This window comes from Nicotiana tabacum, chromosome 2, assembly GCF_000715075.1.
Source record: "Nicotiana tabacum cultivar K326 chromosome 2, ASM71507v2, whole genome shotgun sequence".
NCBI lineage: Eukaryota > Viridiplantae > Streptophyta > Magnoliopsida > Solanales > Solanaceae > Nicotiana > Nicotiana tabacum.
The window spans coordinates 107,107,387-107,117,609 of record NC_134081.1 but is presented as its reverse complement, the minus strand read 5'-3'; the positions used below and the strand labels follow the sequence as shown (position 1 = coordinate 107,117,609).

The window sequence follows — 10,223 nt, the reverse complement described above, 5'->3', positions numbered from 1 at the left end:
TCAGCTTTTTCATAATTTCTGCCAAGATTCCCTTTAGTGGGATTACAACGGCTTTTGTCTGCGAGCTCGATCTTGCTTAGAATCCTCGATTTTGGTTCGAGCTTGATTTCAGCTCGAACTCGTGATCTTGGTTCGAGCCCGATCCTGGTTCGAGCCCTCGAATGGATTCCAGGTCGATGTAGGTTGGTTTTTGGATTATCAGCACGATAGATCTACCCGCGCCATGGTTCGATTCTTGTTCGAGTTTGATTATGATATCGATCTCAATACGGACCGGCCTCCCCGGGCTCTAGGTTAGTTCGTGCCCCCCTTCGGGATCTTACTTCGATACACCACCCTTCGAACCGTACCGGACATGCCAAGGCTGAAATCCATTTCGACCGTACACAGATAGTCCCCTCGTTTTTCAAAAAGAAATATGGCGAGAAACGATATGATTTTCAACAGCTCGATCATGACGAACAAAATATATGCAAGGGCAGAAATGTACATTATAGCTGCAAACCAAACTCAAAATACGGAAAACCATGCTCCAAAACCACAGGAATTCACAACCTAAAGCCTCCAGTTTTGTTTAGTAGTTAGCAGGTACCTATATATACAATTAGATGTAGAATAATCCATCCCCAGGTAAATCAACCAACATAGAAACCAAGTCTTTTGTAAAAGCACTAGCCTTCTTCAGCAAATTAAACCTTATATAGCTTCATAACCTTAGCAAAAAAAAGTTTCAAGAATCAAAATTGGAAAATGAGTTCAACAAGCAGAGTATGGATTACAGCAACTAGCTTGGGAGTCGTAGAAGCACTGAAAGACCAAGGAATTTGTAGGTGGAACTACGCACTGAGAACAATACATCAGCACGCAAATAACAATGTAAGGTCATATTCACAGGCCAAGAAGCTCTCCTCACTCTTCTTCTTTGGTTTCTGCAAACAATTTGAAGCAGTCTGAGTCGTCTTTGAGGAAAGTCATGTATTTGAGCTGTTGGGGTCCTAATTCAATCCTAATAGCAGTTAAATTTAGTGTTATCTTTCTGTACATAGTCTTTGACCATATTGAGAGGCCAAATGATGAATGGTTAAACGAGTAATTTTTAAAGCATGGGGCTAAATAGCCCAGCCAAAATTAATGGATAGACCTTTTTTGTCTTTTGCAATCCACATTACAATATTTTATTGTATTTGCTGAAACATCATACTATCTATTTAGAATTTACGCAAAAGGTAATGAGAATACAACCTACTTTGACCAAGTAGCGTATTCCCTTTAGCTACCGAACGGCCCAATTGGACGAGCATTAAGAGAAAACTCTTAATTAATCTTTGTTTCTTAATTTTCAAAGGTCCCCAAATAGTACAGGAGGAGTTAGAAAACGGGAAAAATTGAAAGAACTGAAACCTTACACTAATTGGTGAAAGATGAAATTGCCAGCAATACCAAACCCCGAGAATAGACTCTATTCCATAAGTAAATAGAATATACTTCGAGCTTTTGACTTTGGTCAAAAGAGTAGGGTCAATCACAAAGAAGGCATTTATCATTGAGAACTATGGCTATTGCGTTCAAACCTTCTACCAAGCAATTATAAAACATAATTACAAAGAAGAGTAAAATATATAATTGATTTAATAGAAGCATTAATTTGTGACCTATAAGTCACAAGTTTGAGTCGTGAAAGTAGTTATTAATGCTTGCATGGGTAGATTGTATATATCATACTCTTTGGGGACTCTTTGGGGTGCGACCCTTCTTCATAATCTACGTGAATGAGAAATGTTTTGTGCACATAAAGATTAATTCAAATTCTAAATAATACTAGTGGGGTAATGGTATCTCCCAACTATTCGCCAAATTGTAGAGAAAAGGAAAATGACCGGACACTTTTTGCACTAGAGGACCACAATATCATAAAAAAGATTTGCCTATGCTGTTCTTTTCATTATTATGCATGACACCAAATTATGCCTTTCAATGCGCTCAACTTTAATTTGAAAGCTTTGCATCCGCCTGTGGATATAATGAGTTCTTTAACTTCCTCTTGGACCAAAGTAAGAACAAGTCTACAAATAAATATAATTTGCTACATGAAATCCTTCTAATTTGTTGGAGAATCCTAAGCTTGGCTTCGAGGTGTTGGGAGGAATTGGATTTCATCTCAAAGCTTCCTAATCTATGGCTGAACCCTAGACCATTTAATTAATTAACATATTAGCCCAACATATCCCGTGCAATTCTTTTATAATAATAATAATAATTTATTATTATTATATTTATTACTACTACTAAGTAGTGGGCCCGGAAGGCTTTTTTCTCCAAGATGGCATTCCATCTCAGCAATTATATTTGTTTTAAATCGATTAAAATCTGATGTGGCTGTCTGCTAGTTGTTAGGGGTAGTATTGAGCCATTGGATTAACGGTAGGGGCTTGATACCAAATTCAAATGGAGGTATAATTGTCCCATTTTCAATAGTTGAGGGGCAATTTGTGTCCCATTATTATTATTATTATTATTATTATTATTATTATTATTATTATTATTATTATTATTATTATTAGTATCCCAAATTCACCAGATCACCAGTTCAGATTGAGACAGATATGCTCAATACTCTATCAAAAATAAAAATTAATTCTCAGGATCCAAACTTAGACCTATATTTAAGGACAAAATAAATCATTCCTAGAAGTATTAACATAGGCGCTCACCTCTAAAAATAGCCAACAGATGTATAATCGATATAATGCGTATAACCGTATATAATTAATGTATAATCTATATATATTAATAAAAAAATAAATTAGACCGGCTATTTGTATAGCATATAACTGCCTTATTTTCAAGACTAGAAAATCCACTTTTATGGAGGTTGTCTACCAATATAACATCTGCTAGTGTAAAAAATCCTTTAAGCTTTCTCATTGAGGAAATACTGATTTTTCCCCTTAAAAATGAAAAGGAAAAGAGCATACGAGTAAAAAGGAAGAAATTCCTCCGTCTTAAATGAACCGATCAGATACTATGGTTTACTGCTACTTTAAAGTGTTCAACAAAACAAGTACAAGAGAACTTAAACAGCATACAGCCATGGAGCAAATAACCATGTTCAATGATCCTCCCCAAATGTTGTTAACAATAAAGGCTAAAGCTGAAAGCTCAGTACCAAAAGGATGTTCGATCAGACCACTGCATACAAGCAGGAATATTTCTTTGGCTGCATAAATATTATTGCACAAGAGGGTTAGTAGCTCACAAATACTGAAATTTGGCAATTCCAACAACACAATGAGAGATGGTAAAATTCCTCCTAGTGCACAACACACATCATCTCCAAGACACTGTAAATCAGGTTTTCGAAAACATTTTCCACGTTCAATTCTGAATCTGTCTGTTTCCACGAAACATGTTTCAATTTGGGAAAATTAAATAATTACAATTAATAAACTTGTTAGGTAGTGCTGATCTGATTAATTTTTTCCCCCTTCCATTTCTTTGCAGCTTTCCACAAACAAAACTTAAAACCCATGAGCCAAGAGAATACTTAAGCGTATTCACTTATAGACCAGCACGAACATGGAGCACTCGCTCCGTGAAAGGCATACAAATCAAATTGTGTAAAAAGTGAGAATTAGGGCACTTGGGGTGAGAAAAAGCTAAAAGCCAGTGTTGATCATGGCTTTTGCCCATTAAACTTGGCCTCTGCTACTAAATAAAAGGCTTATATGATTCTCCCTTCTTTAGTACTATATATATTGATGGGTGGTTAACAAGTTTCTAAAATAAAATATCAATTTACTCATTGTTCTCAAATTCCTTTTCATAATCTAAAAAATTTTGGTTTCATTGTTTTAGTTTTCATATTGAAGAATCCCGTGAAAACTGTAACTATTTCACCCAAAATCAAGAGATTCAGATACCAAAAACTATTAGAAAATACAAACAAGTGGAATTAGCATTCACCAGATGTAGTAATATGATACAAACTCAAAGCAATTGAAGGATGTATAGCTAACCAATATCAGGGAATTATTTTGCATATAAATAAAATTCATCACTAAAACTTCAGATCAAGGAATAATTATGCATGCCACATTTGAATCTAATCAACGAATCTTCAGATCACAAATATCTTGAAAATCATCTAATAGAAAGCAAACTCTCAATTTGGTTATCACATAATATATGTCTAACCACGATTAAGACACTTCCAAGTTTTCTCTAGCTTCCCTTCACCGACCCTGCCCCATGTCCCCGACTATAAATAACAGACTTGATCATGAACTTTGAAGATCAAGACATCTTTGAATGTAGAAAGCACAAAGGACTTAGTGACAGCTTGTTGTGGCAAGTTAAAGAGCACAGAAGAAAGGCAAATTTCTCCTGAAGGGAGAAAGGGGATGGAAAAGAGGTAAATTTCAGGGCAAAGGCAGATAGCGTAGACTAAACTTATGAGTATAAATTAGGAATGGTAATATTATAGCAGAGTAGCAGAGACAAAGGACAAGAGAATTCGGGGAGAGAGGGGAGGGATGGGTTTGGGAGCGCGGGGGGAGAGGGGAATCTTCTTTTGCACTAATATTTTAATGCTCCCCTCCATTTCACCCATGTTCACAAAATCGGGGTTCCTAAAAGGCAGCCTCAAACACTGTCCAAAAGAGCAGCAATTTAGAGTCTTTTGCTAAAGTCCTCCCTCAAGCGAGTCAGTGGTCGAACAAAAACAACATTTATATCTTAGGGATAATACATTATTACGCCTTGAGGTTATCGCATTTTACCAATTGCACTCTCATACTTTGTCCTATGACCCCCTTATATTTGTTTGAAGTGGTCTAAGTTCCACCTTTTGAAACCGATACCAGTCTTAGAAGAAGCAGTGTACTGCACACACCAATCATCTTCTGACGCGTAGTTTTTCTTTTTAATACTATATTTTATTTTTCAGTTTTTACAAAATTTCTTTCACTAAATATATCTTTTTTCCTAATTTCTTCTCTTTCTTCTTCCCCACTAATATTCATTTTTTTCACTGGTAAAAATGAGGAATCCGGCGATTGAATAGAAATTATCACCGGAGGAAAGAAAAGCCACCTAAGTTACTCGGACTCTTCACATTCAGTGCCGCACCCGTGTCGACACGACGTGGGTGTGGGATCCGTGTCGGATCTGGTCAACCGATTTTGGGTACTTTGACCAAAATCAACGGAGAAATTTGGGACAGATAGTATGATTTTTGAAAACAAATCAAAAGCTAGGGTGATATGGAAGAAAATGGAATACCTTGTATATATAAACTTCTATGTCAGTCCTTTTCCTTTTATCTCCTTCTTAAATTCTACTTTTGTTCAATATTTTCTCCTTCTCGGAATACCTTGTAAGTTTTTCACATGTCTCATAATTTAGACATATTTTTATAACTCTATTTTTAAATAATTGAATTATTTTTAGCCGAATCCCCGCACCCGTACCCGTACTTGGATCCGTACCCCCGAATCTTTAAATTTAGATCATGAAGGATCTGACCTCTAGATCTGCACCCGTATCGGACACCCGCACCCGAGTCCGAGCAACTTAGAAAGCCACCATCTTCAAGAAAGAAAGCCACTCAGCCCATCAAGCCAGAGAGGAAAAAAAAAGCAAGCGGGGCGGGCTTACTACTTAGATGCTTTCTACACTTATCCGCTCCGCACTTGGCTACCCAGCGTTTACCGTGGGCACGATAACAGGTACACCAGAGGTGCGTCCTTCCCGGTCCTCTTGTACTAGGGAAAGGTCCTCTCAATGTTCTAACGCCCACACCGGATATGGAACGAATTGTCTCACGACGTTCTGAACCCAGCTCACGTACTGCTTTAATGGGCGAACAGCCCAACCATTGGAAACATAGCCCCAGGTGGCAAAGAGTCGACATCGAGGTGCCAACTCCAAAATAATCCAGCTTGCACATAATGTGATTTGGCGGCAATTTCTAAAATGCAAAAAGGAAACCATCGAAAATGACCAGAAAATCTTCGGCTCTCCCTCTGCCTAAAATCTCCAGCGACCCCCCAACCGGAAAATCTCCCCTTTCATCCATCAATACCACTAGTTAAACACAGTCGAACCAAAAAAATTGAGAGAAAAGACCTTAAACCACCACTGCAAAGACAAGTAACCATTTCCACTCCAAGTCGTCACTAATCAAAATCTAAAAACCAAAACTTTAAAATGCCAGTACTTCAGATAATAGGAAGTGGTTGAGGAGGTGATGGGAGAAGAAAGAAAAAAGAACCGAAAAAAATGGAAAAATAGGGAAAGAAAAATGAAGGGAGGTACTGGAAGTGGGGAGAAGGTGTTGTGAAGCGTGGAGGTGGGGAAATGGGTGAATAGTTCTCTGGCATGGTGAAGAAAACAAGAAGAAAGAGAAAAGGGAAAGAAAAGGAAAAGGAAAATAAAAAGATTGAAAACAATAATGAAAAAATGATCAAATCTGTTATTTTGGGATTCTGACGCGCTTGATTTTCGTGCAAACAGTCATAGGATCCCCACAACATATGAGGGTGCAATTGGTAGAGAGGGACAACCAATGGGCAATTATGTATTATCCCTATATCTTATAGTAGGGGTATCTCTTTAAGGTACTCATTTTACATGTTTCCTCCTAAACATTTCGTCTTGTCTAAGTCTTCTGATTTAGTATGCTCCAAAATGTTTGATGTCATTTCATTTTTATGCAATTTTCACAACCTTCAAGAATTCAAGTCTTATACACCACAAACTAATCATAAGATAGGATGATTAGGTAATTTCCAACTTTGGCAGAATTCAAATAAAACGTCCTTCCTTCGAAAAAAAATATTTAACGTTCTTCCTAACATTTAGAGTTTCCACATATTAAGTGATGACAAATCAACTACGCTATCTTATTATGAGAATTCTAAACATCAACACTACTAGTTTGTCCATTTTTTGCTTTTAGGATCAGCAAGCATTAAGGTAAGGTTGTGCTGAAGGTCACAGTTCTTTGGTCAACTCTATAAGTTGAAAGAGCAAGTAGCACGATATCACAAGTCGGTTCTTAAAGCATGTTAATATTTTTTGCAATTAGTCTATGTTTTACTGCAGCTAGCTCACTTGGAGCTCATGGTGGATCTTAGATTTTATTTGTAGGTGGGAGACTTGGAGACTCCAGAATAAACATGTTATAAACTTTAGAAAGAAATATCAACGCTTTAAAACATCAGAAGAAAAATAAGATAAGTCTAACAGTTCCCATAACAACCTATAATACCTGAGGCCTGATGATAGGGAATTCCAAATTATACTCTAAACCTTGCTCAACCTTGCCATCTTCCTCAATCATCGCTTGAAAAATGTCCTTGCCGCCCTTGGATGTCTTGACTGAAAAGGTAACATAGAAAATGAAGTTACGACAGCCACCTCCATTCACCTTCAAAATATTGTCAACCTCCCACTCGGTGCCCTACCAGTACAAAGGTAATTTTATAAGTTATCAAGAGGAAAACAACGGAAAAAGGAAAGCACAAGACAAATGAAAGTGCAGCTTGAGCATACATATTTCTCATTGTATATCTTTAGTGCCCTTCCTGCATAATCCTTCAATAGGACGACATTCTCAGGTTTGTCTAAGAAGAATGGCATCGGGAAAACTGTAATCATCATGCATTCTCCTGGAAAATCTTTGATCTCAAATCCCTAACAAATTACAAGCTAACAAATGAGACACAAAAATCGCCTTTATTTCCTGATAAGAAGAGACAAACATCAGCTATTGCATCCACTTTGTTCCTGCGACAAGTTAACTTTCAAATAGATGATTCATAAATTGCAAAAGTTATTCTGTGCAAGTTTTTCAAGAATGTATTAGCTTGTGGTTACCAAATTCTAATAGTAATTTGCCACGATAACTAATGCCATTTAGCTTTATGGAACCATTTTAAATGGAGCATAGGTTACACGTATTCTTCTCTTTTCCTATACTTTATTTGGCAAGTGAATTTCATGAATCTTGAACCATAATCCCACAGTAATAGAAAAGAACTTGGCAGGTAGACAAAACTTGGCAGTGAATTTCATGAATCTTGAACCATAATCCCACAGTAAACATTCTCCCCCATGATTCTACCGTTAGCCTGAACATGGAAGTGATCATGTGCATCATTCTATGCCATGGCTAACTTATAAAAAGCCAGGCACCAAAAACTAACTAACTAGCATGCACCAAAAAGCCATGGTTAACTTATAAGAAGTTAGAAAATCATATTTAGAGAAACAAAAGTAGCAAAAGCAAAATGAGATCATAGTCATAACAGGAAATATAATTATAATATCTGAATACAGATTATTGTACATTTCATCTAGCATGCACCAATAGACATAGTTAACTAATGTAAAGTTAGAGCGAGATAGACAGACTAAAAGTAGCTCATGCTCAACAGAATCATCCCAAAAAGGGGAAACAAAATTACATACACATTGATGTACTTATTATCGATGCACATATTACTCAAAAGGGAACTCCATGTATAAGACACGCAACATACACAGAAGTGTATGTGTGTGTATATATTTTCTTTTTTCTTTTTTTATTTTTTATGATGATGGTGTCTGGGCCTGCTTGGTAGGAAAACTCTTACTACCAAGGCTTAGGCATATGGATCGAAATAAACTAGTGTTTTTTGTCTCCACTGGTATTTGAACCTGAGAGCTTGGTTCTTCTCCCACTTTATTTAACCCTCGGGTGCCAGAACTAGTTAAAGGTTAGCAAATTATGGGGTATTTTTCTGTATATTGCATGGAAAACAAATGGAGTAAAACATGTTGAGCTGTTGGATAGTAGCCTAGATCAACCAGGCCATTCTGTAATCGTTAATAATATTGATCACCGATTATTTTCCTGATTCATGAAGAATTTTATGTATTAATGGGGGGATTGGGGGAAAATTGAATGACATGGGTTAATTAGGTACCTCACTCTCCTCGACCTGTTTGAGGTACTTCGCCCAAACAACTCTGTCCATCTTTTTGGGGGATATGAGCGATACCCTTCTGACTCATACCCATCATCTAGAGGATTTATGGGACTGGACGTACCATTCTCATCACCGGTGAAAGTCATCTTGCAATCGTCCTCTTCATTAACCTTCTCCGGCGGGATATCCCTTGCGTCAGAGAAATCTCTGCTCCGAACCTCTGCTGACGAAGAAGCCACGCTCTGAAATCACACAAATTGGATCACAACCTACAGCCTACACGGAATTTATGTACTACTTAGTATAGTGTAATTAATATAAAGTGTATATAAAAAGAACAAATTATTGCGTCTATATCTCATACCGTTGAATACATAGGTTTTAAGAAATTACATAAAATATTATTAACTAATATATATAAATTAACTGTAGGTTCCTCAAAAATATTGAATTGATCCGATTTAGCTAAAATAAATAAATAAGTCTTGCTCCAATCCCTCATACTTCAGATGTCTCATTATAACTTCAAGCTTTACCTCCAATTATTGAAGTTATCTGATTTTTTTTTTCTTATGGTATTAATTGATAAAATATACTTGATAAAAAAATTAATAACAAATTATGACATAATCTATTCTTATTCTCTAAAATTATGTTGTATGAACTTGACATGATATCCTTTCATAAGTACTTCTATAAGTTGATATTGAGTTAAAGAGTTTGCCAAAAGGTAACGAGAGAATTTGTATCTAGGGAGTAGTATTTATTAGAATATATACTGATATCTTTGTACACAAATGTTATAGAATGAGTGTTTAATTAAAAGGTAGAAAAATCGTGCAACTTTATATGTGCATGCATTTTGGTCTATCAACTTTTTACATTAGATCCTTCCACTTTTATAGTAATCTAGTTTTCATGTATGTTTTTTGTGTGTATCTCATATCAATGAGTATGCAATTTTAAGAAATCACATAAATAATTTTTAAAAATACCAAATTGATGTTATTGCTATTATCTAATACAACAAAAAAATATTTATCCAAAATATTTCCTTGGACTTAAGAGAATTATTATATGAAAACTGTTGTTGTTCCTAGTACCTAATACTAAACACAAATATATAACACAAAAGTACTTTTATCACAATTATTCAAAGATTTATCAATTAATACAGATTTTAAAAAAAATCTTTTGGTGTCATGGTCCGAAATTCCCACCTTCAGGACCGTGATGGCGCCTAATATTTCA

General features: G+C 36.0%; 1 protein-coding gene across 1 annotated transcript; it reads right to left on the bottom strand.

Annotated features, from left to right (window-relative positions):
• Positions 1 to 2,898: 2,898 nt before the first annotated feature.
• On the bottom strand, positions 2,899 to 9,276 carry LOC107784113 (uncharacterized). Its single transcript, XM_016605183.2, has 4 exons — positions 8,970 to 9,276; positions 7,555 to 7,695; positions 7,271 to 7,462; positions 2,899 to 3,217 (listed from the first exon to the last, which is right to left on the bottom strand). The coding sequence occupies exons 1-4, from the start codon at positions 9,018 to 9,020 to the stop codon at positions 3,182 to 3,184; spliced, it is 420 nt and encodes a 139-aa protein (XP_016460669.1). The 5' UTR covers positions 9,021 to 9,276; the 3' UTR covers positions 2,899 to 3,181.
• Between the last annotated feature and the right edge of the window lie 947 nt (positions 9,277 to 10,223).

Excerpts from the sequence above, each read along its gene's own strand:
- LOC107784113 (XM_016605183.2), bottom strand. The coding sequence starts at position 9,020 with ATGGACAGAGTTGTTTGGGCGAAGTACCTCAAACAGGTCGAGGAGAGT. Across the intron at positions 7,463-7,554 it reads AGATATACAATGAGAAATAT|GGCACCGAGTGGGAGGTTGA; the intron begins GTATGCTCAAGC and ends TTGTACTGGTAG. Across the intron at positions 3,218-7,270 it reads TCCCTATCATCAGGCCTCAG|CCAAAGAAATATTCCTGCTT; the intron begins GTATTATAGGTT and ends ATATTTATGCAG.